This window comes from Meles meles, chromosome 18 (genome assembly GCF_922984935.1).
Source record: "Meles meles chromosome 18, mMelMel3.1 paternal haplotype, whole genome shotgun sequence".
Taxonomy (NCBI): domain Eukaryota; kingdom Metazoa; phylum Chordata; class Mammalia; order Carnivora; family Mustelidae; genus Meles; species Meles meles.
In genome coordinates this window covers 37,266,063-37,293,316 of record NC_060083.1, presented here as the reverse complement: position 1 = coordinate 37,293,316, position 27,254 = coordinate 37,266,063, and the positions used below count along the sequence as shown (strand labels likewise).

General features: G+C 41.2%; 1 protein-coding gene across 1 annotated transcript in view; it reads right to left on the bottom strand.

The window, feature by feature from the left end:
• The window catches only part of CA10 (carbonic anhydrase 10), a 501,647-nt gene that overhangs the window by 417,935 nt on the left and 56,458 nt on the right, over positions 1-27,254 (bottom strand). Inside the window, exon 2 of the mRNA XM_045983884.1 lies at positions 1,950-2,024. Within this exon, the coding sequence (XP_045839840.1) occupies positions 1,950-2,024 (75 nt within the window). The remainder of the gene's footprint in view (positions 1-1,949; positions 2,025-27,254) is intronic.

Genomic DNA, 27,254 nt, shown 5'->3' with positions numbered 1-27,254 from the left:
ACAGTAATACCCAGAACGACTGACTTATACTCACACCATGGGTCAGACATGACAATAAGCACCTCATCTTGCGTTATATAATTTAATCCTCACAAAACCTCAGAAGGCTGACTGGATCCTTATCTCCATTTTAACAGATGAATAACTGAGAGGTGGTAGGCAATTTGCAGACAGAACTACCAAGAGGAAGTTGTAGGACCCCCACTCAGTGCCCGGTGTGTCCGACATGCGAGTCCACACTGCCCGTTTTGTACATATTCTCTCCCATGAAGGTGGAAATGAGGGAAAGTTCAGCTCTTTTAAAATCAACCCATAAAAGGAAAAACAAAACTTTCCCTGCAGCTGTCTCAGAAGCAACAACCAAATCAAAAGTGGGCTTTGGACATGTGTAGAGAAGGGATGTGCCAACGGAGGGGGAAACATCAAAAATAAAATGTGGGGCAGGAAAGCAACACTCTGCAGGGTTTATTCGGTATTATCCACGAGCACTTCAGTCACTACAGAGGATAGTCTTAGTTTGGCAAAACTCATTATAACCTGGAGGGAATGCCCTTTGTGCCTCTAATTCCACAATCGCAAAGCATATATGTATGAATGCGGTTTCTGGGACATCTTGAACATGAGAAGCGGATTCCTCAGAAAAACAATGAGCATGCCATCCACTGGCAAGAGATGTCCCCAGCTGTTAAGGATAAAATGCCATGTGAATATAGCTTATGTCAATCAAGTTGTTACAAGGTTATTATTAGAAACCTGATCATTTCTGGGTGAACTAATCAAGACCAGTATCTATGCCCACTGGGCCAAGGAATAAATGTGCCAGAGTAAATTTGTACCGTTAATAATCTTAGTTTATCAGGCTCTTTGGCAGTTAGCTGGCTTTTTTGTGGGCTGCCCACCACACCTTCACCAAGCTGCTCTCCTCCTACTGGAAAGCCCCAAGAACATGGGCTACTGTCCTACAGTTCAGCTGAGAAAGTGATGCTCAGAGGGTTTAGTAACTTGCTTAGGAACTCCATAGAAGAGCCAGGACATAACAGCAGCCAACGCTGAACCGGATTGAGCTGGGGACGTGGCTCTTCCCACCTGCCACCAAGTCCAAGGATCTCCACTGACACAGGATGCTTTCTGGTTTAGCCCCTCAGCGAGGACTCCATACTGACTCCTCCCATGTGCTGCATTTCTTCCCATCCCACATCTAGACCGTTAAAAATACTTTGAAATATCTCACCCACCTTTCCATCCATCCTTCTCTTTAACATTCTTGCTTTTTTTCTCTTGCCTCTCTCCCCCACTGAAGTCTGATACAGCAGAACGGGGCGGGCTGTGATTAAGGTCAGAGTGGTCGGGGGCCACAAGGACCCTCCAGGCTTCCTTTGACCCTAAAGCCACTGTATGTTTCTGGCTCTAATTTGCCTTCAGTTCTCTCCCCCACCCCCATGGTGACAGCATTCACTCCAGCCGTTATTTTTAGCCCAGACTTGGCCCAATCTGCTAAGTTCTGACCACAGATGCTACTCAAGTGACATCAGTGACAGCATGCATCCCAGCAAGCCTCACTGTCATGGTCAGCCTTTCCAGACTTCCTGTTTCATTAATGTTGAAAAACAAACAACAACAACAAAAAGACTCTTTCTTACTTAACAAAATTCCAACAGAGCTTCAACCCTCAGTCCTCCATCGCCCTCCTGCTGGCAGAGTCACCTGTAGAGGGAAAGGGCTTGGGACGTAGGCTTTCATGGAGCAAGGGGGTCTTGGTGAAATTGCCGCTCTAGAACAAACTGGACCTTGGCAGAAAAGTCTTATATCCACCATGTGCAAGAGACGCTGCTGCTCCTTGCAATGCCTTCCCTGCCATGCAGCAAAGGCAAAATTCTGGAAATAATATTCTATTTCATTCAAATTCCTTCCTTAAAAAAATAAAAGAATATGAATAAATGTGTATTTACCTGGAACAAAGCTTCCCTGCACCACCTCCTTGTACGCCCACCAGCCTTCATGGATTTTTGGTGAATTCTGTTGAGCTGTATGGGGAAAAAAAAGGCGGAGAGACACTGAGAGGCTAGCCGAGGATCCCTGTGTGCTGGCTGTGGAAGTAGAGTGAATATACATACAATAATCTTCCTCTACCCACAAGTTATCCTACAAAATGCAGCAGCCACCCTCCCTCTCCTTTTTTCATTTTTCAAATAGATTATTAACCTGTAAATATCCTGTCATCACGTTTTTATCAAAAAGCATTCAGGAGATTTCTACTGAAGGGAAACAGACAGTAATTCTGTATTTAAGTCTATTTCAATTCCCCTGTCACTTGTCTCTACCTCCAACTCATCTCTTTTCTGCACCTACCCAAGCCCATTAGCGCACACACGTGTGTACACACGCGTGCGCACACACACACATACACACACACACACGCACCCTCCACTGGGATCAAGGAGAGGTGGCTGATCCCATCCACAAGCCAGACAAGGGGTGCAGAAACCCTTTAGGAATGGAAAGGAGGTAGGGCATTTGCTCAAAGAAGAGGGAAGAGCTTTCCTTGGGCCCCTGGAAAATGAAAACAAGAATATGAATCATCATGGTGAGAGTTTTTCCATCATAGGGAGAAAAAGGGGAAAGCCCAAGAAATCGGGACATACATAGCACAAGGATCTGTGAGCTCCTGTGGATGGGACCTCAGGATAATCTTTGACCTTGATTACAGCTGGTGGGCAATTGGGGTGATTCTATTACATGGGGGTATCTGCCCCACAGTGTTGGAGGCAGATACATTTGTGTGGACGCTTCCACTATTGAACCGCATCCACATACCACCTGTCAGTCCCACTGGAAGAAAATAAGGTAACTTCCACCATATTTGTAATTTAGCAGGGATATAGCTAATGTTAAACCTTGCTTTGCATTGCATTTCTTTAAATCTTTTTTTTTTTTTTTTCTTTCCGGTCTCCTTCAGATGCATCATTCTCAGTGAGAGAACATGGTCAAAAACAATGCGTTTGAAAGCACAGCTTTGCATAGGGAAAAGATTTGCCAAATTTCCTTTAGCTTCCATGTGAGTTTCCATCGCTTAGCTCCAAGAGTCTCTCATAGTAGAGGGAACTGGGACATTAAGGCCGCCGAGGCTAGCAGTTTTGTGATGAAGAATGGTTTATGACACAGGATGAGTGAAAGAGAAGCCCACTTTTTCTGGAGAGGGCAGTGGGGTTTGAGCTATTTAGACACAAAGAGAAGAGGGAAAAAGACCCTACTCAAGGTTCTGGAAAGATATCCTGCTCCAAGATGCCCAGCACCAAGTCTAGGGTTTGGGATGCATCAAAGGACAATGGGTTACCCAGGATCCTACTTCCATGTGGACTGGATAGAGCTCCCACAGCCCTCGAGGACAGTCCTAAAGACAGCTGAGCAGAAGGCCAGTGATCTGTTCTGGGGCAGCAGGCAAAGGGAGAATTGGCCTCATAGCAGAGGCTGGAGAGACTCCAAGTATTTGTGGCACTGGGGAAAGACAAGGAGATTTGAAATCAGCTAGGAATTCTTTACACCACACGGACTTAAGAAACCAGATCAAGAGTTATATGGTTGGAAAGTCTATGAAGTAGGCAGACAGTGGACATTTCTCTGGCTCAGAGCAATTCTGATGCTTCCTCTGAGCCTTAATATTGCATAATTCACCCTCCCCTTCCTTCCCAGATCATTGGAGGGTCATCATAGGAGAAAGAGGGGAATGCCAAAGGTTTAGAAATCTTTGAGATCAGATTCTCCTAATGCACTCACACCCAGTGGCCCATTTTTTAAAAAATATTTTATTTATTTATTTTAGACAGAGAGAGAGAGAGAAAGAGGGGGAAGAGGCAGAGGGAGAGAGAGAATGTCAAACCAACTGTGCTTAGCATGGAACCCGATGTGGGGCTCAATCCCAGGACCCTGCAATCATGACCTGAGCTCAAACCAAGAGTTGGGCGCTTAACTGAATGAGCCAGCAGGTAAATACCCCTACAGTGACCCATTTTTGAAACAAACATTTTGTAATGCCACCTTGATAATTAAATAAAACTAATAGGCAGCAGACCCTACAAAACAAACAAACAACAACAACAAAAAAAAAAACCACTCTGATATTTCACTAAACTTTAGCCTAACTCTGCTGGATATGAAGCATGTCCCAAGTCTGGAAGAGATACACTTATCTGAAAGTCCAAAAGTATTGAACTGCAGACACCACCTAACAGCTTTGCATTAGAGATAAGCCAGGCTTGTTTTTCCTTACCAAAGACAGGAATTTCTGAGTTTTATCAAAACTCACCAAATTTTACCCAATCAGGATTGTTGACTCTCTTGAACAATTTAAACCATAAATACAACCTTCTTTCTTTATTCTCAGAGGTAGTTGTTGGGAAAGCCACACTCACTATTTTTTCTAATTTTATTTTGCTTAAATTCAATTAATTAACATATAGTGTATTATTAGTTTCAGAGGTAGAGTTCAGTGATCCATCAGTCTTTTATAATACCCAGTGCTTATTATATCATGTTCCATCCTTACTGCCCATCACCCACTCATGCCATCCACACCGCCCCCCCCAGCAATCCTGTTTGTTTCCTATGATTAAAGTCTCCTATGGTTTGTCTCCTTCTCTGATTTTGTCTTTTATTTTATTTTTCCCTCCCTTCCCCTATGATCATGTTTTGTTCCTTAAATTCCACATATGAGTGAAATCATATGATAACTGGCTTTCTCTGATTGACTTATTTCACTTCGCATAATACCCTCGAATTCCATCCATGTCATTATAAATGGTAAGGTCTCTTTTTGATGGCTGGGTAATACTCCATTGTATAAACATACCACATCTTCTTTATCCTTTGATCTGTTGATGGATATCTGGGCTCCTTCCATAGTTTGGCTATTGTGGACATTGCTGCTGTAAACATTCAGGTGCAGGTGCCCCTTCAGATCACTATGTTCGTATCTTCTGGGTAAATACCCAGTAGTGCAATTGCTGGGTCATAGGGTAGCTCTATTTTTAACTTTTTGAGGAACCTCCATTCTGTTTTCCAGAGTGGCTGCTTCACTTTGCACTCCCCCAAGCAATGTAAGAGGGTTCCCCTTTCTCTACATCCTCACCAATATTTGTTGTTCCCTGACTTGTTAATTTTAGACATCTGATTGATGTGAGGCGGCATCTCATTGCACCCAAAACTCTAAGATATGTAGGAATAAACCCAACCAAAAGGCTGGTAAAGATAAAGGATCTGTACTCTGGAAACTATAGAACACTTATGAAACTATAGAACTATAGACACTTATGAAAGAAATTGAGGAAGACACAAAGAAATGGAAAAACATTCCATGCTCATGGATTGGAAGAACAAATATTGTTAAAATGTCTATACTACCCAGGGCAATATACACACTCAGTGCAATCCCTATCAAAACACCACAAACATTTTTCAAAGAGTTGAAACAAATAATTCTAAAATTTGTATGAAACCAGAAAAGACCAAGAATAGCCAAAGGAATGTTGAAAAAGAGAACCAAGATGGTGGCATTACAATTCCTGACTTCAAGCTCTATTACAAAGCTGTCATCATCAAGACAGTATGGTCCTGGCCCAAAAACAGACACAGAGATCAATGGAACAGAATAGAGAGCCCAGAAATGGACCCTGAACTCTATGGTCAACTGATCTTTGACAAAGGAGGAAAGAATGTCCGATGGAAAAAAGTTTCTTCAACAAATGGTCTTGGGGAAACTGGACAGCCACATTCAGAAGAACAAAACTGAACCATTTTCATACACCATACACAAAGATGAACTCAAAATGGATGTAAGATCTAAATGTGATATAGGAATCCATCAAAATCCTAGAGAAGAACACAGTCAGCCATCTCTGTGACCCTGGCTGCAGCAATTTCTTGCTAGACACATCTCCAAAGGCAAGAAAAACAAAAGCAAAAATGAACTACTGGGATTTCATCAAAATAAAAAGCTTTTGCACAGCAAAGGAAACAGTCAACAAAACCAAAAAACAACTGACAAAATGGGAGAAGATATTTGCAAATGTCTTATCAGATAAAGGGCTAGTATCCAAAGTCTATAAAGAACTTACCAAACTCAACACCCAAAAAGAAGTAATCCAGTGAAGAAATGGGCAGAACACATGAACAGACATTTCTCCAAAGAAGACATCCAGATGGCCAACAGACACATGAAAAAGTGCTCCACATCACTCAACATCAGGGAAATACAAATCAAAACCACAATGAGAAGCCACACTCTAGTGTATATCTTTATCATTACAAGTGAGGATCTTCACAGCACTCAAAAATTTGTTTTATATTAAATATTTTTACCAAGTTGTTTTACAAAAATTTTTGTTTATAGTAATTACACAGATCCATTTCAAACAATTAACACAGTACTTTAGCTATAAAGTAAAGAAGAAATAAAAGAAATGTAATTCATAATAATACATATTTCAGTGTGTTTGCTTGAGCCTGATGCCTTCGAACAGAGATTGGCAAATTATCATCCACTAGCCAGAAATGGCCCACTGACTCTTTCTGTACCACTCAAAAGCTAAGAAGGCTTTGCATTTTCAAGTAGTCAAAAACAAATAAAAAAGAGTATCTTGTGACATGTGAAAATTATATTAAGTGGAAATTTCAATGTCTATAAAGTTTTATTGAAACACAGCCATGTCCACTTCTTTACATATTGCCTATGGCTGCTTTCTCACTACAATGGCAGAGTTGAATAATTGTGACAGAGACAAACTGGCCTGCCAAACTTAAAATATTTCCTTTGTGGCTCTCCAAAAAAAAATTTGCGACTTTTAATTTATGCACTTAATTTCAAAAAACAATCTAATATAAAGGATAAATGTATAATTTGTAATAAAATACATTTCAATTTGTAAATACTTGGTTGATACACCAGAAGAATGAAGAAATTGAATATCTGATTGAAACAGGCACCAATAATACAGTTGGGGGCGTGCCTGGGTGGCTCAGTCAGTTGAGTGTCCAACTCTTGATTTGAACTCAGATCATGATCTCTGGGTCCTGGGCTTGGGCCAGCATTGGGCTTTGCACTCAGCGGGAACTCTGCTTGAAATTCTCTCCCTTTCCCTCTCCCCTTCCCAGCCCCCCACCTCTCTCTCACTCTCACTCTCAAATAAATAAATAAACCTTAAAAAATAATAACATAGTTGTACTCTATTGGAGAGGCCACAGTCTATAAGTGGCATTGCTCTCAGTGGTGGTATTTTCCAAAATGCAGAACAACTCTTGACGAAGTTCAGAACAAAATAAAGTACCATCTTCCCTTGATATACACAGTATTTGCATTGCTGGAGAAGAGGATATACTGAAACTATGTAAGGGATACTTTGTGTTCATATGCAACAGGGAGATTATATGCTCAGATAAATAAGTTTTCACTCACTTGAATGTTGGCTGGGACATGGGACAATGTATCACTATTCGAAACTGTCAAATATAGTGCAGAGCATGTTCTCAGCCTGCCCTGACCCAGTTGGTGCTAAATGCAGTATCTTTCATTCAAACAATGTCACAGGGATGCCTGGGTGGCTCAGTCAGTTAAGCATATGCCTTTGGTTCAGGTCATGATCCCACGGTCCTGGGATCGAGCCCCACATCAGGCTCCCTGATTGGTCAGGAGTCTGCTTCTCCCTCCCCCTGCTCTTCTCTCTCTCTCTCTCCCTCTCTCAAATAAATAAATACAATCTTTAAAAAAATTAGAATAAAACAATCTCACGCTGCCCCTCTTGTCAACCACTGACCTAAGGGGATTATTTATGGCACTATCTATCTATGATAAATGAGGATAAAGCATCATGTTGAACACTAATCAGAGGATAAGGCACTTTTCCCTATATATCTGAATTGTAGTGTCAAATCCACATGCCACCGCATTACATATTTCAATATCTTTTTCTTTATCTTGCCATTTGACCATATCCTTAAGAAACTATCATTTCCACCAAAGAAAAAGCAGTGAGGAAAAAAGAGAAAGCAACGATGTTTGCTCTTAAGATGATAAAAAGGGAAAGCTAATTCCAATACAATCCTAAGTAAAATGACTAAAATGACTAACTTTTCAGATTTTTAGGTATATTCATATTCTCTTCCTTCTGTATATATAGGCATCCCCCATTCCCTGCACACACATACAGAGGCCCCTCATAAGGAAAACCAATTAATCGGACTGAAGCACTGATTTAAGAGAAGTCACTTTTTTTTTTAATAAAGATTTTACTTATTTATTTGTCAGAGAGAAAGAGACAGAGAGAGAGAGACAACACAAGCAGGGGGAGCGGCAGGCGGTCGGAGAAGCAGGCTCCCCGCTGAGCAAGGGGCCCCATGCGGGACTCAATCCCAGGACTCTGGGATCATAACCCACTGAGCCCTCTGGGCATCCCAGGAGATGTCATTTAAAAGGTAGAAGAAAACGAAGTCCTTGGATAATTACAAGTATTGCAACGGACAGAAGTATCACCGCAAGCTTCCGCCCCAGCCATAGAGCTGCAGAACGTCTTGTTCTCCCTTCATGTCCCATCATTGATCCTTCAGCTACCCCATCCACTCCGAAGTGGAATCATGTAAGAGTTCAGCAGGCGGCCAGACAATCAGACCATCTGAATGAAGTCTGTTCTAATGACAGAACGGCAAAGCTTCGTTTGCTTTCTTTGACATGCCCTGTGAAGGATCCAAACGCGCCCTGCAAAAATCAATCAGGCCTGGGCCCACGTGCCGTCTGTCAATTACAGAATATGATACCTGCAGGCTAGATGGGAAGAAAAGGAAGGTGTTTCATACAATGTGTTTCTGAATGCCTCATACTGTTGGGCCATTTGGAAAGCTAGGAGAGCATATTTCAAACGCATCTCATTTAAAGGTTTGGTACAGAGATGCCTGAGTGGCTCAGTTGTCGAGTGTCTTCCTTTGGCTCAGGTCACCATCCCAGGACCCTGGGACTGAGCCCCACATTGGGCTCCTGCTCAGCGGGGAGCCTGCTTCTCCCTCTCCCTCTGCCTCCTGGTCCCCCTGCTTGTGCTCTCTCTGACAAATAAACAAAATCTCTCTCTGACAAATAAATAAAATCTTTAAAAAAATATATCTAAAACTCTGCTACCACGCATGAGCGGCTTGTTTGCAACAGAGCACCATGAGGAGTACTGGCTTCCCATTTTAAACCTGCCCAGCCAAATCCTCTCTAGTCATCTTGTTTACATCCGATAGCCAGTGAGCTGTGAGCCGCCAGGCCAGCCAGCTGAGAACTCCTCCCAGCAAACAGGTGAGCCCAAAGGAGCCTCAGCCTCTGAAGCAATGTGCAGAAGCATCAGATCTCTGCACTTAACGTGCAACCAGCCCCTGGGAACAATCCAGGTGTCTAATCAAAAACATTGTGTTGACAGTAAAAGCTGTCATCGCTGCCGGATAAGGAGATATACATAGCAAGGGTCCCTCTCTTGGTAGTAAGGAAAACATATTTCAATTTTCTTCTCCCTTTTTTCACTGTGGCAGTTTGAGAACTTGCGAGTTTCAAAAGAAAATTCAGAGTCTTGGGATTCAGAAAGAGACACAGAATTCATTACTCCGATCTCCTCTTGGGCAGTTGAGGAAACGGACGAATAGAGAAGGGATAGAAGGGATGTCACTAAAATAAATAAATAAAAATTTTAAAAATATATAGGATGTCTTAGAACAAGTCAGCAAACTTTCTCTGTAAGTGGCCAGATCATAAATATTGTGGGCTTTGAAGGCCGTACTGTTCCTGCCCCCATGACTCATCTGTGCCACTGTAACACAAATGAAGCCATATACGATATAGAATTGAATGGCTGTGGGGGCACCTGGGTGGCTCAGTGGTTTAAGCTGCTGCCTTTGGCTCAGGTCATGATCTCAGGGTCCTGGGATGGAGTCCCACATCGGGCTCTCTGCTCAGCAGGGAGCCTGCTTCCCTCTCACTCTCTCTGTCTGCCTCTCTGCCTACTTATGATCTCTGTCAAATAAATAAATAAAATCTTAAAAAAAAATAGCTGACACTATATTATTAAAAAAAAAAAAGAAAGAAATGAATGGCTGTGGCTATGTGCCAATAAAGTGATATTTACGGACACACCTCGAGGGCGCAGCCCGTGGTGGGCAGCACTGTGTTGATTCCTGTCTGACAGCTAGAAAGGATTTTTGTCATCTAGTTCTGCTGCCCACCTCAAATGTTTAGAAGTGAGCTACTTTAAAAGGCAAATTTGAATTTGGAAAGAGATGAGCTTCTAATTACAGGAACATGGCATCTGATCAGTAAGCACCGTAGAATGGATATGTAAGACTAAATCTTCTCCGAACTCCCTGAAATTGGTCACCAGAGTCTACATAAAAATCAATACACTCCCCCCCAATACCATTTCTATTCTAAATCACCAAACTTGTAGGGGTCTCACATAAACACTGCCCACACCCCCATGCTGGGTTTTTCAAACAGTCCTAAAGGAACTGACTGATTCTTTAAACCCTTATTACCCTTCCGTTAAGTCTAGAAAGCACGTTTCTGGATAACTCCTGGGATTCTCATCTGTGTCCATACATACAGTAATTATATTCTCACCTGTTAATTCTTCTACATCATTTTGAGATGAATTTCTGCAACTCTCCTCTCTCTGTATTTTCAATCTCTATCACTACCTTAGGTCCAGAGCAAACACAACTTGGGACCATCTCCATATGGAAAGGAGAGTGGTCTCTTGACCTCATGGAAAAGAAAATTCAAGAGCAACACTGAGAGTGGCTGATGTGGTGGGAGGGAAATGATGTAGGATGGAACAGAAGAACTCTCACAGAAGGATCCTGCAGGGGAAGGGAGAATGCTTAAGGAAAGTCCCATGGAAATGCACCTAACAGTAATCACACACATTGCAGAAATGCACTTTCAAGCCATCGGTCAGTGCCACATCATCTGTGACAGGTGGTCTATGATAAGGGAGGACGGAACCAAGTATAGGGGAGACACACCTATAGGGACTACTGTGCTATTTTGTTTAAATGGGCTAGAGGAGCTCTGGACAGTATAGTGTCCTCAAGAAACTCTTTTCCTTGGCCTAAGGAGGTAACATAAGGAGGCACTGATCCTATTGGATCAGTAGAACACCAAATGTTGGAAGGGGAAAAGGCGCTGTGATCATTGGATGCAGGATGGAAGATCACATTCCCTATCCCCAAGACAATCACTGTTTCCCCTTAATGGCCTATTACACACCCTACATGGGAAGCAGGAACATGGAGAAGAGTATGGATCACTAGGAAAAATGTAAATGACCATCCTAGTACATTGCGTGGCACCCATTGGACTTACCAGGGATAATCCTCTCCCTGAAGTGCTTGACATCTATACATGCGGTAGGTCTCTCTCTCCTCCATGCACCTTTGATATTGAGTTATCCTACATTTTGGCATGGAGATAGTGCCCCACATTTACCTGTTTCCATGTCATTCTTTCACATTATACAGTAACTTTCTTGAAGCCAGAGAACACATCTTCTTTTGAAATCCCACTACTGATGCAAAGCATCGCCGACAAGAGATGTTCAACAAAGTTGGATGAACCCAGGAAAAACGCTGTCGTGAAGTCAGATGTTCTATGACACTGCAGGCCCGCTCAAACAATCCTCGGTAGGTTTTAGTTTACATGCAAAGACTCATTGGTGTGATGCCTATATTTGTGGTCAGTGGGAATGTCAACAAAAGCAGTTTCAAGGGGCGCCTGGGTGTTTCAGTGGGTTAAGCCTCTGCCTTCAGCTCAAGTCATGATCCCAGCCAGGGTCCTGGGATCGAGCCCTGCATCGGGCTCCCTGCTCGGCGGGGAGCCTGCTTCCCCCATCTCTCTCTGCCTGCCTCTCTGCCTACTTGTGATCTCTTTCTCTCTGTCAAATAAATAAATAAAAAATCTTTAAAAAAGCAGTTTCAAGATGGTGGACAGGCCCACACTCACTTGGCAGAGGGAAGAGCCCCAGGAGCTGACACTCTGATTGGGGAAATCAAAGCCAGAGCAAACCCTTTTATTTAGCTCGATGTGTTTCATTTAAAAGTATGGTGGGCATGAGGGTGATACCGTGGCTCTGAGTATATACATCTCTGCCATTCTTCCCAGTTTTGAAATTGTCAGACAAGAACGAGACTCATTTCTATCCCTCTACCGTACGTGACCCCCATTTACCATAAAAAACAGACAGAACACTCAGATCGAGGATTGCCCTGGCTAACTGGGCCACACACTGATTACTCAACCATAGGAAACGTATACAAGCTAGAATCACCTTGCACATTCGGCCAGACTCAAGCAAGCAGACATCAAAATTGTATGTGCGTTGGGAGAGTAAGGAAAAGGGAAAAAAAAAAAAAGGTGGTGACCGACTGTATTACTTTCACCTAAAATGCTTAGGATGAGACTGCAGTTAAGAGGCTCAAATGAAGCTGGGGTCAAAAAATCAACAAGGGGGGGGCACCTGGGTGGCTCAGTGGGTTAAAGCCTCTGCCTTCGGCTCAGGTCATGATCTCAGGATCCTGGGATCGAGCCCAGCATCTGGCTCTCTGCTCAGCGGGGAGCCTGCTTCCTCTCTCTCTCTGCTGGCTCTCTGCCTACTTGTGATCTCTGTCTGTCAAGTAAATAAATAAAATCTTATTTTTAAAAAAATGGATGAAAGAAAACAAAAGCGAAAATGAACTTTTGGGACTTCATCAAGATCAAAAGCTTCTGCACAGCAAAGGAAACAGTCAACAAAACAAAAAGGCAACCCACAGAATGGGAGAAGATATTTGCAAATGACAGTACAGACAAAAGGTTGATATCCAGGATCTATAAAGAACTTCTCAAACTCAACACACACAAAACAGATAATCATATCAAAAAGTGGGCAGAAGATATGAACAGACACTTCTCCAACGAAGACATACAAATGGCTATCAGACACATGAAAAAATGTTCATCATCACTAGCCATCATGGAGATTCAAATTAAAACCACATTGAGATACCACCTGACACCAGTTAGAATGGCCAAAATTAGCAAGACAGGAAACAACGTGTGTTGGAGAAGATGTGGAGAAAGGGGAACCCTCTTCCACTGTTGGTGGGAATGCAAGTTAGTGCAGCCACTTTGGAGAACAGTGTGGAGATTCCTGAAGAAATTAAGAATAGAGCTTCCCTATGACCCTGCAATTGCACTGCTGGGTATTTACCCCAAAGATACAGATGTAGTGAAAAGAAGGGCCATCTGTACCCCAATGTTTATTGCAGCAATGGCCACGGTCTCCAAACTGTGGAAAGAACCAAGATGCCCTTCAACGGACGAATGGATAAGGAAGATGTGGTCCATATACACAATGGAGTATTATGCCTCCATCAGAAAGAATGAATACCCAACTTTTATAGCAACATGGACGGGACTGGAAGAGATTATGCTGAGCGAAATAAGTCAAGCAGAGAGAGTCAAGTATCATATGGTCTCACTTATTTGTGGAGCATAACAAATCACATGGAGGACATGGGGAGATGGAGAGGAGAGGGAGTTGAGGGAAACTGGAAGGGGAGATGAACCATGAGAGACTATGGACTCTGAAAAACAACCAGAGGGTTTTGAAGGGGCGAGGGGGTGGGAGGTTGAGAAACCAGGTGGTGGGTAATAGGGAGGGCACGTACTGCATGGAGCACTGGGTGTGATGCCAAAACAATGAACACTGTTATGCTGTAAATAAACAAATTATATATATATATATATATATATATATATATATATTACACATTTAAAAAAAAATGGATGAAACTTCAGACCCTCCAAAATTCAAGTCCACACCCAGATCCACCCTGCCCCCTCCATCATGGGGAGAAGGAGAATGTATGTGTGCTGTATTCAGACTACTGACAGTATTGATACAATGAAACAATTTTTAAACTGCAGTTCATAAACGATAGGTATTTCCTAACATCAATGAGTTAGCCAGTTGTAGGATGAAACTCATTTCGTACGAAACTTTCAATTCAAACTAGTAGCTTTGAATGAGACTGAAACTTTTTCATTTCTCTCTTGAGCTTTTCAGCAAGGCTAAGTCAAATGAAAAGACACACGCAGGGTTGTTGGTGTCTTTTGAGAAACAGTGTGAGATAATGGAGACTATGCAGCATTCTGGAGTTGAATCACAAGTTTACTACTAAATTTTGTGTCACTCTGGACAAATTATTTCACTATTTATTTATTAAAATATTTTATTTATTTGTCAGAGAAAGAGAGAGAGAGAGAGGGCACAAGCAGGGGGAGCGGCAGGCAGAGGGAGAAGCCACTGAGCAGGGAGTCCAATGCGGGACTCGATTCCAGGACTCTGGGATCATGACCTGAGCCAAAAGCAGACACTTAACTGACTTAACCACACAGATATCCCTTATTTCACTTTTTAAATGCTCAGTTAAATACACACGAAACACCTCAGTGTCCTTATCTGAACACTGGGAATAATTATCTTGAAGGACAGTCAGAAATACTATGCTAATGTATGTAAGACAATACTTTAGGGGCGCCTGGGAGGCTCAGTCAGTTAAGCATCTCCTTTCAGCTCAAGTCATGATCCCGGGGTCTTGGGATCCAGCCCCACATAGGACTCCCACCTCCGCGGGAAGTCTGCATGTCCCTCTCCTTCTGCCCCTCACCACCCCCCACTCCCCTACTCATATGTGCTCTCTCTCTCTCAAATAAGTAAAATCTTTTTTAAAAAATACAATATTTTATGTGCAATAAATGGCACCCATTACTCTTACTATTTGATGTCAGTGGTGGTGGCATTGGTGGGGAGGAGGGTGCAACCAGAGGCAGAATGGGAATCTAGCAAAAGGAAAAAAGTAGAAAATGCTCAGAAGGAAAAATTAGAAGCTAGGACATAATTTCATTTGAATCTGGTTGAAATTAAAAAAAAAAAAATCACAGCCTGAAGAAGAATTGATCTGCATACTCCCCATTCTCTAAATTCTGAGCTGACTCATAGAAGGAAAAAGACAGCCCTGCCAGACTGAGGGAGAGCTCAGGAGTCCCTAAGGAGGCTTAGGACATTTGCAGGTCAAAGTGCAGTCAGCAAGGAGCCCTGGGAAACAGGACAGGAGACCTGAAGCATGAAAAGAAGCCATCCTCGCAACTCAAACAGGGAACCTGCGCTAGTGGCCAGGACAAAGCCTACAGAAGCCCAAGACCCAAGGAAAGCTGCAGGGGAAGCAGACAAAATGACCTTCCATAGCCAATTAGCCATGGTGGGACAGAGGGTCAGATGGAAACCTGAGGGAAAGGCCAGCATGGTTTTATTAATTTACTTTTCTCATCTATCAGCAGCTCAATATCATTTTGTCCTTCTTTCAGATTCTGATCCCCCAAGTGTTGCTGACCAGGCAGTGCGTAACAGGGACTGTCACAGACTTTGTAAGTCGGGGAGCGAGTGAATTAGGAGCCTGCCTGAGCTGTCCAGACCAGTGGAACTAGAGTTTCATTATTTAAATAACAAAAGATGAAAGTGAAGTTTGGAATCTGAATTACCTGGAGAGTCGGAACTGGAAAGACTTGATCCTTCTACCTATTGTAGCTACTACTCCAAGGACAGGACTTGAAAATCTGTATTCCTCCCTGGGACATCTCATTCCATCCAGGTCCATCCGACCTTTTCAGCGGCTCACTCAATAGGGCACTGTTCCTTTTCCAGAACTTCGCAATCCCAACAGTTGTGTTTTACCCCTATGTCAAACACAGTAAGAATAATGTCCCAATATCCATATTCCTCTTCTCCCTTTACAAGAGAAGCCCTGGTTTTTAGGAAGGCATAGGATTTCTCAGAATAAAGACAGTATTTCTCTACTTTCCCTGTAACTGAGTGTGGTCAGGCGACTAAGTTCTGGCCAGTAAGAGCTTAGTCAGATCCAGCAAGTGTTAAAGGGAAATGCTGTCCCTCTTCTCACCACTTCCAGAAAGCTACAACGTGCATATGATGGCAAGACTTCAAGCAGCTATCTTGAACCATGAAGCAAAAGTCTCATTTCCAGTAATAAGAGGGAAAGAGCTAGAATCCCTACACTGCCTACATTTACAAGAAAAAAATAAATCTCCATCTTATTTGGTATTTTCTGTCACTCACAGCAGAAACTAACCCCAACCTATACACACCCACGGCCGATACTGAAGAAACCAAGACTTGATTCTATATCTGCTATAGCTTTAATCCATTCTGTTCTATACATTTATAATCCCCAGGCACAAGTGCTTAATAATTACTGACATGGGCAATTACAACCACCTAATCACAAGACTCCCCATCTCCATGCTCCTTGCTACTGTCCCACACCTACCCCACTATTAAGATTTCTCCTCCTACGGGCATTGACTCTGGATTTCAGCTCAGGTCATGATCTCAGATTGTGAGATGGAGCCCCACATCAGGCTCTATGCTCAGCACGGAATCTCCTTGAGAATTCTGTCCTCATGGCCCTCCCCCTGCTCACACATGCTTTCTCTCTCTCTAAAATAAATAATAAAAAGATAAATAATATAAATAAATAAATAAAATAAAAATCTTAAAAAAATTTCTCCTCTTAGAGCAATATTTTGCTCTTTTCTTTCACTGACCCTTCAAAAATCTTCAGTTACTCCAACTGTTCATAAAACAATGTCCAAATTCCATCACACCACATCCCTTCAAGGCTCCCAATGGTTACACAATAATGAATGGATGTTCTAGGGAGGCTTTCCATGGCCTGTATGGTGGGGTTAATTCATTTTTATTTTTACTTTTTCTAAACTCACTCTAATATCCTTTGGGGGTCTTTTCTCTGTGCTCTCAAAGCATTTATTACATACTTCCATCTCAGCATATATACTATCTTCTTAAATTATCTCTTCATGGGTTTTTCCTCCTGCCAGAACAGTTCTCTGATAAATATTTTGAACTGAAGTAAATTTAGACATTTGTTTTTCACTGACTGACTCTAGGTCTTAGTCAGACTGAAGTATCAGCTCTTGTTTTTGTGTGTCAAATGCTCATACTATTCCTTTTTCCTGGAACATCATTTTCTTCATGACATATCCAGCGTAAAGCAATTCTTCAAATACCAGCTCAAAGACCACCTTCTGGAAACCATCCATATTCCCTCCAGATGAAAGTAAGCTGTACCATCTCTGAAGTTTACTACCATCTTATGTACAATTTATTTCATTTCTCTCTAACTCAATAAGATTCAATTCAATCCAATCCAAAAAAAAACCCAGTTAGAGGGAGCCTGGGTGGCTCAGTGGGTTAAAGCTTCTGCCTTCAGCTCAGGTCATGATCCCAGGGTCCTTGGATAGAGCCTTGCATCGGGCTCTCTGCTCTGTGGGGAGTCTGCTTCCTCCTCTCTCTCTCTGCCTGCCTCTCTGCCTACTTGTGATTTCTCTCTGTCAAATAAATAAAATATTAAAAAAATATATATAATCTACATGTAAATGTAAATGTAAATTGACTACTTCTTCTGGGTTACTATTTTGGAGAAGCTTACAGTTCAGTGAGAGGGAAAGAGATGATTTTGATATATTGGAGGCAAACGTTCATGAGGCACAGGAGTTAAGATAACAGTTAGTGATGATAATGCTCGTTTCCCTGTTGTAACAGGTCACCCCTAAAGTCTCAGTGGTGTAGGACAAGTTTACTTCTCACACATGTGAAATCTTAAACTGGGTCTCCTGACTGAGGTAAGGCTCTCAAGTATAGGGCCCAGGCTCCTTCTACCTTGTAGCTCTGCTGTCCACACCACATGGACTCAAAGCACTGTGCTGTGGGCATCAGGCCAGAGGGAGGAGAGCATGGGGGTAGCTCTCATAGGTTGTTTTTGTGGCATCAGCCTGTAAATGTTGCTTATTACTTCTACATGCATTTCATTGACTAGAACTTAGTCTTCTGAACACATCTAAATGTAAAGGAGGCTAGCAGAGGACTACATAATGGGGTTTGACTGCACAGAACCAAGGTAAGTCTTGTAGAATCCTCTGTGATCTATAATAATACTACAGAGAATTTTGAAAGCTTCCCATTTCCCTGAGATGAGCCAAGAAGAGAAAGCAATATGTTTTGGGAAAGATAGACCCAGGGTGGCTCTAACTTTCAATCTGCCTAGGCTCTTCCTAACTTACCCTTATTGTCCCAAATTAAGTATAAATAGGATACTCTTTGGCTCTCAGAGGTGACCCAGTTTAGACGGTCATCCCTACACATAGCCATCATCTTTGCCATATGTAGCTTCAGCTGTTTTGAAGAACTTGCCTGCAGGGTGTCTGGAGTCATGCAGATCATCCACATAATGCCCAATAGTTGGTCTTGTTGGGACACTGTCCAACCTCAACCAAGAATGTACGCCTTCTCCATCTCCTCCTGTATCCTCTGCCTTTCTCCTGCTTTCCTTCTCATCATCTGCTCCCTAACAAGTCAATAACACCAATTTATTTGACCACAGAAAAGACCCAATTACTAGAAACCTGGGACCCAGATACTGTCCTTTTATTTAAACGTTAGATGAAAGAAGCAAATTTCAAGGAAAAAAGCTTTCTGAAGGTATTAAAGGCTGGGTTATGATGGGGCTGAGTATGGGGAGGATTCCCTTTTCTCCGAGTCACCTTTCTCCATCAGCAAATATTCAACATTTCCCCATTATTTCAACTTCTGTTTTATACAAGGGAGAATGGCTACTGGAATGAACTGTTGTGTGACAGAGTGAATGTCATGAGTCATAATTACCTTATAAATAAATGATCTAATTAGATTTCGTTTTCTTCTCAATATGGGCTAGCCTGTCCAGAAAAATGAAGGCATGACCTAGAATAACAGATGTGGAAGGGAGCTTAGAGATCTTGTTTTCTGTCCCATTTATCAGATGGAGAAACTGAAGCCCACAGGGGTGAAAGCCTTCAGAGGAGCTCAGAGTGTGGCAGAGAGGCAGTGCTGTGACTTAAAACCTCTGGCCATCCAACAGCTGCTCTTCCAACTTTAGATACGTATAAAAAGAAAGCTTTCTCAGTCACTTGTAAAAAGGAAGATTCATTGTCAGTCCAACAGAACATCTAACCTCAGTTATTCCGGATTATTAGCTCAACATCAGTAAATCCAAACTTTTCTGAGAGCACACGCACTAATTCCACTCAAGAAATCTGCAGAGATGAGATTTTGTCCTGATGGCCTGTGCAGCAGGGTTCTAGAATAGAACATGCACTCTGTGCCTAAGAAAACCAAGTGCAAGAACCAAGTTTGATGAGAAATCTTCCTTTGTTCTGCAATCATCCACCTCCAGAGATCCATGCGACTACCCTCAAGGTCTACCCGCTTGTAAAATCAAAGGCAAATTATTATGAATGAAAAGACAGAACTATGGAAGCCTGCTTTCTCTGAGATCCTCTCCAAAAGTTAATCTTTAAAGGAACAAAGGCAAATGTACTTTAAAATGACATCCCCCACCCCCTGAAGCAGTAAGTTCTCTCAAACTTCCGGGAATGCCAAGAACATCCTATCTGGGTTATAAGCATTACATGCCATCATTTAATAACAAAACGAAGAAAGGAAAAAGAAGGAAAACCCTTACAAACAAGGACTGTTTTATCACACAAGTGAGGCTAATGCCATTCATTAGAGCTAAGAGAACACTTGGCTTTCAGAAAGAAAAAAAAAAAAATCACCAAGCACAAAAGTGGAAAAACACACTAAGGATTTCAAAGAGCTCAGTCAATAAACACTCCCATCATCCTGGCCAGATTTCCCAGACCCTATTTTGTTCACAAAGTAAGCAAATGCTCTTTCATTGTTAGTTAATGCTCTGCAATTCGACAAATCTGATTCCTTTGGAACATCCAGGGTCATGCAACTGTAAATTTCAAAAGATAGGCAAAAAGAGACAGTCTGCGAGCGGCAGAAGAAAATGCTGTGCTCTCATTTTCAAGGTCAAAAAGATTGGATTGGAAGGCTGAAGAAGTTCACATGAATTACACCAATAGTGACCTCCACTGAGTTTCCGAGTGCACACTTAGCTGCTAAACCGAGAGATGCTGGCTTGGGTAGGGGGGTGGAAGGTGTGCAAACATGCCATAACAGGGGTCAGGGCCGGCTGGCAAAGGGTTACGGGCTTGAGCCGGACTCAAAGGGCTTCTCAGTAGTCAAGAGTCAGTCAAGAGAAGAAACAGTCATAATAGTTATCATTTAAATAGCTTTTACTAGTAGGTACTTTTCAAGTACTTTATGTATATTGACTTGTTAAACTCACATAGACCCTCTGTAGGGTTAACGTCTATCTTCCCCCATTTTATAGGTTCGGAAACTAAAATTAAAGATGTGAAGTCATTTGCCTAAGGTCTCCCTGGTCATAAGGGGTAGGGCTGAGACTTTGGCACCCGAGCAGTCCGGCTCCTGAGTCTGGGCTCCTAACCACTATGGCAAGGGCTTTTCAAGATCCATGGTGTAAATACAAGGTTTATCTTTAGAGAACTGTAATAGAGAGAGAGAGAGAGGCTCATCAAATGCCAAGAGGTAAAACAGGACTTGAAACATTCAGAGAGAAGAGGTCACCGGGACTGAAGAAACAGAACAGGAACAGGTGGGTGGCAAGAGGACTCCGGCCAACAGCTGGACCATGTTTAAAAAGGCTTCACATAAGGGCACAAGTTCAGACCGACACTCGAGAAAAGACCTATCACCCCTTCACCAAGGCTGTCTTCCTCTTGTCAGACGATTCCATCTATTCAGAAAACTGGACATTCTTGTGAATAAAGCTGTACTGCACCTGTGCTTAATTCCTCCAAAAACGCTTTAGAAGTAGAGTGATTTGGGTCAAAGGGGAGAAATAACTTAAATCAATGGGCATTCCCATCCTAATAAGAAAGAAAACAAGGATGATTAAAATAAGTATGAAAAGGGGAAAGCTACCATTTACTGGGTGACTGTCTCGTGCCAGCTGATCTTCTGGGCACTTCGTATATACCATGTCTCTCAATCAAGACAAATGTACAATAAGAAAACATTCTGGGGATTGAAATTCAGAAACAATATAGAATTTAGCCAAGGTCATAAGCTCTTCAGTGGCAGATACGTGATTTAAATGAAGTCTGCTTGATGCTAAAGTTCATGGGCTTTCCTAGCTATATTGTCTGCAAGCTCTGAACAATCAATAAAGGAGGACTGGGAACCATAACCATGACTATGGAAAAGAAATGGGGAAAAATCATTATTTGTACACCATGCCTTGTCAAAGGAAATGTATAACTTCAAACAAACAAAAAAGAAAACAAACAAACAAACAGAAAATGAAAAAGGCAATGAAGGAAACAAGCCAGTAGAGTCAAGAATGGAGAAAGGAGAGACACAGACACACACACAGAGCGGCGGAGGGGAGACCACCCAGGAAAATCATACTGATAAGAAACAAAACAGGAAAATAAATGCGAATATATTAGTCATCACTAAAAATAAGACGTTGGATCTTTTAAAATTAGGTATTATGTACTCTAACAATATGCCTGAATAAAATGGCACAAAAAAACTGGAAGTGAAAAGTGGAAACAGTTGAAATATTCATCAGTACAGGTCAATCAATTGTCATATCAATATGCAAGAATGCTGTACAGCAGTTAAAACAAATGAAGTAGATCTTTAAGTATCAAGATACACCTACAATTATATTAAATGAGAAAGCAATTTGTCAAAGATAGTGATTATCTAAAACATATAGAATATAACTTATAATATGCACACCCTAAAACTCACAAAATGCAACTGTACATTTTATGCATGTGTGCATACGTAGTAAACTTATAAAAACCTAGATATACATTAACTTCAAGGAAATGATTATCTCAAGAGAAGGACATGGAATGGGGAATGGAATTGCAAAGGGATATACAGATTACTACAAGTTTTACTTATTTAAAAGTATCTAAAGCGAGGCACCTAGGTGGCTCAGTTGGTTAAGCGACTGCCTTCAGCTCAGGTCATGATCCGGGAGTCCCGGGATCGAGTTCCGCATCAGGCTTCCAGCTCCACAGGGAGTCTGCTTCTCTCTCTGACCTTCTCCTCGTTCATACTCTCTCTCATTGTCTCTCTCTCTCAAATAAATAAATAAAATATTTTTTAAAAAAGTATCTGAAGCGATATGGCAAAATGCTAATATTTGCTTTTTCAGAGTGGTGGATATTGTTTGACATATCCTTAGGAGTTTTGTGGCATGCTTAAAACAATTCATAATTTTAAAATACACAAAGAGAGATAGGTAAGGAGGCAAATAAACATGTTATTATATGACCTTAAATACCTGTTTTTGAAGATCAGCTGGGAAAAACAACCTTAGAATAGACAAGTAATGCAGTCAGTAACACAGAGTGGAATCAGTGAGATCCTTCATGTTTCCGAAGGGGTAGAATACACGGATGTCAATTCTTCCTAAATGGATGTGTAGTTTTAATGATAATGTCCTTCAATATCAAGAGATTCTTCTTCATAATTCAAACTGTTTCTAAAGTTTATATGAAAAAATAAACAAGACTCTTTAAAAAGAATAGTCAGGGGACTTACGGGTTCAGATATCAAAATCTTAAAGCTACAATAACTAACATGATGAATTATTGATAAGCAACTGGCAGACAGACTCATGAAATGGCATCGATGCTATCGGTGCTGAAATATTCCTTAGAAACAATAACAACCGTAACTCAAAAACATATACGTATCCCTATGGTTACTGAGCATCATTATTTACAACAGTCAAGATATGGAAACAACTCAAGTGTCAGTCCACAGATGAATGGATAAAGACATGGTACATATTTATGATGGACTATTACTCAGCCATAAAAAAGGCATGAAAGCTTGCCATTTGTGACAGAATGGATGGACCTAAGAGTATCATGCTAAGTGAAATAAATCAGAGAAAAAGACAAATACTGTATGATTTTACTTAATGTAGAATGTAAAAAACAAACAAACAAACAAACAAACCAACCCTAAGACTGGAACCTGGAAACAGACTCATAGATACAGAGAATGAGCTAGTGGTTGTCAGAGGGGAGGAAGGCGGGGTGGGTGAATGAAATATGTGAAAGGGATTAAGAGGTATAAACTTCCAGTTATAAAATAAACAAGTCACAGGGATGAAGCAGTTAGTATGAGTATACTGTCAATAATATTGTAATAATTTGTAGGGTGATAAACAGTAATTACACTTAATCATGGTAAGCATTTTATCAGGTATATAATTGTCAAATCACAATGTTATACACCTGAAACTAACATCATACTGTATGACAACTACCCTTCAATAAAAAATAGGTAATTAAAGCAATTTTAAGTTAATGTAGGTCACCCTCTTCCCCTAAACCTAGCTTGCTTAAGAATTCTAGGTAGATTAGCAGCCCAACCTTCATAGAACAGTCAAAGAAATGGAAACAAATGTTGTCCATGCCTTCATGGGAAATGAGCTGAAACCCAGTTTAAAACTGGGCTGCAGGCTTATGTAGATTATCCAGTGGGCTAGAGTCCCCTGAAAGAAACATAAAGGCACCCCTTCTTGGAGATTACCATGAGCCCATGAAGACAAAGACATATGTAAATGAGTGCTGACTACACTCTTATTATTAATAAACTTGAAAATGACTGAATGTTGAACAAAAGAGCTTGAGTTAAATATATCATGGAACATCCATCCACACAATGGAATATTAAATCATGGTTTTTGAAGATTAAAGACAGAAAAATCCTCACCAAAAAACAAAAACAAAATAAAACAAAATAAAACTCTATGGAAAAAGTAGAACATTTAAAAAAAAAAAAAGGTATATAAAATATGATCCTGATTTTGAGAAGAGACAATAAAATCTGGAAGGAAATATAACCAAAGGTTAAGCAAGGCTATTTCCAGGTGGTAAAGATTATGAAGAGAAGTGAATTTTCTAACTTTTATTTTTTCCGTATTTCCCAACATTCTCCAGGAACGTGTGTTTATTTCAAATGATTAGGATAAAAAACATTATTAAAAACTGAAAAGGCAAAACCTCCCACTGTGTGCTGAGCTTCCCAGAGCTAGTGACCCAGATTTCAGGGAAGACCCTAACAACTTCTCTTCTTAGCCATAAAAATAATGAGTTTTCCAACATTAATATTTAATTTTCAGACCTATAGATAGGAGCAAGAAAACCCAAAGGACAATCATTCTTGAACATAATTTCTCACTCTCAAACACTGACCACTATGCTGCTGGCTAAACAATTTCCCCCATTCTTAGTTACTCATTTTGACTCATGCATAAAAGATACATGTCAAATCAGAGAAACCTCCTTAAGGGCAATTACAAAGGAAGGGAGCTTGGAGTGCTGCTTCAAGCCCTTAACTCAGGAAACGTGGTAACATTTTGGACTCAGTTTTACTCTGCTGCTGTAAATGACAACAGACCTCACTTTGGGGAGCTTTGTTGTTAATGCCAGCTTTCAATTTACCAGGAAATCCTGACTACTGTTAGCAAACCCAAAACCCACCTCCATGACGCGAGGGCTCCCTACTAGGACAGCAACTGCACGATGCGATCTGTTCTGGAAGGTACTGCTCTCTGCACAGCCAATGAAGTTTCACAAGGCTTCGTGAATAAGAGGAGCAAATGAGAGGCAGGCATGGAATGGAACAAAGGTTGACTGTGAGAGGTGAGTGCTGTCAATACTTTTCATACACGCCAGTGGTTCTAAAGGACTCCCCAAACCTTGATGTATGTCCCTAAGAGGGGGAACAGTTAAAACAACCTCTCCGTTTCTCTGTGTAGGTTCTGTCTCCTCCTGACTCTCTGTGTTTTTGATTCTTTTGTCTGTCTCTTGTGTCTCTCTGCATCTCTGTGCTCTGTGAGTCTGTCTCTCTGTGCATGTCTCTCTTTCTCCATACAACATCCCTTCTCTTCGTCCATGGAATCTAAACAAAAAAGTGTGTGGGGGGGATTGCTGGCTAATATATGTATTTTGCCTGGCACTGTGTTTGTTCCTTTATATATATTATTTCACTGAAGCCACTCAGGAACCTTAAGAGGAGAAATGGAGGCTCAGAGAAGGATGGCATCCAATGTCATAGGTAAGTGGTGGGGATGGGATTTGGAACCTGGTCTGTCTGTCCTGTCTGTTCAGAGAAGACAGAAGACAGCTCTCTGGTAGTGGGTCACTATGGTCACCCTCTGGAGTGACACCATTGTTGGCCTGTGGATACACTTGGCGTAGGCATGTTCTGTATGATGGAAGCACTTGGTTCTCAAAATCTATAAACTGGGAAATCCACAGCCAACATGTGAGCTGACCTAGCCAAGGGTTTAGAGAGCCCAGCAACCAGCCTTCCATCCCTCCTACCTCCACTGCCTTCCCACCTGCTGTTTTTAAACTTCCTCCAACCTGATTTTTGTTCCTAAAACAATCTAACCTTGTCTTTCCAAGGGTCTGCTAATGTCCAGGACCCAACGGCCACAACCCAATCTTTACTATATTTGACTCTCTCTCAAGACTGAGCACCATGAAGCTCATTTTCTTAACTTGCTCTGTCCTTAGCCACTATGATATGATACTATATTCAATCACCTTCTGTTTATTCTTTTTTAAAAAGGTAAAATAATATATACACAACATATATATCTAATTATAATATGCAGACATGTATGTTACATGTAATATACAGACATATGTGTCTATATTATTCTGTCTTCCTTTTGAAAGAGATACATGCATATATACATATTACACACACACATATACATGCGTATGTGATACACACACACACACACGTATCGGGGATTAAATGAGAGCACATCGTTGGGAAACTCAAGTGTCATAAAACTGGCCACATAATAGGTGTTCAATAAATATGTGTGGACTTAATGGATGAACTAGTTATTAATTCAACTGGTGCATTATTTCCCATTCCCTGTCTTGACAAATCTTCACTCCAACCAACTAGAAAAAGTGCCTCCTATCCATGCCATTTACCTTCTTGCTCATTTCCATAGACCCCCTCAAGAGAATTCCCTGTCCATTTACAAATTCTGTTCACATCCTGGTTCAAATCACTGCCCCACTGAAAGTCTTCTTTGCTACTTTGGATTGAAAACTGCTCCTCTCTGAACATTTCTGGCAATTTTTTCCTTTTGGTAATTTACCCTGTACTCCTCTGTGAATAATCTTTCAATGATTACCTAAGTTCTGTACTATGATTTCCTATTTCCCTTGTTGTCCCTTCAAATGAATGAATCTTAGTTTTTCTGTCTTTGCTGTGCTCCTCTCACAGCAAGTACATACTCAGTACATGTTAGATATATAATTATGGTGCAGTCAGGAGACAAATACTTCCCTTTTAAGTGACAGAATTGGGGGAAGGTGTGTAACAACATTGGCTGAGCTTCTCATGTGCCCTAGATAATTTACATACATATCTCCTGTCATTCTCATTGCAATTTATTAAGTGGGTTTTATCTCATCTACATATAAGGAAACTGAATTACTTGATGAAGTTATGTATCTGTTTAGTAGGAAAGCTGGGATGTGAAACCAAGATTCAATGGGAAAGTTCATGTTCTCAAAATTACATCACACTACACAAGAACACTCTAGAAGAATACATACAAGAGTATCTTCAGAACTTTGGAAAAGGCCAAGGTTTCTTTAACAGGACACAAATAGCCCTAACCAGTGGGTGGGAAAAAGGTAGATTACCTGAACCTCATCAAAATCAAGAACTTCTGTTCATCTGAAGATACAATTATAAGGGCAAAATGGGAAGTTGTAAACTGTAGAAAGTACTTTCTGGAAAAAGATTTGTACTCAGAAAATATTACATACCTCCACAAATTAATAGGAAGAAGACAAGGAACACAATTTTTTAAAAAATGAACAAAAATAAGAGCGGGGGGGACAAAAGACTTGGGGCACCTGGCTGGCTCAGTTGGCAGAGCAGGTGACTGTTGATCTTGTGGTTGTGGGTTTGAGCCCCAGGTTGGGCACAGTGGTTACTTAAAAATAAATAAAAACCTAAAAAAAATTTTTTTTAAATAAATAAAAATGGGCAAAAGACTTGAACAGGCCCTTCACAAACAAGGGCATCCAAATGGCCAGTGACCATATGAAAACTTGCTCAAGGTCATTATTCATCAAGCAACTTAAAACCACAATGAAACACCACTAATGCCCACCAGAA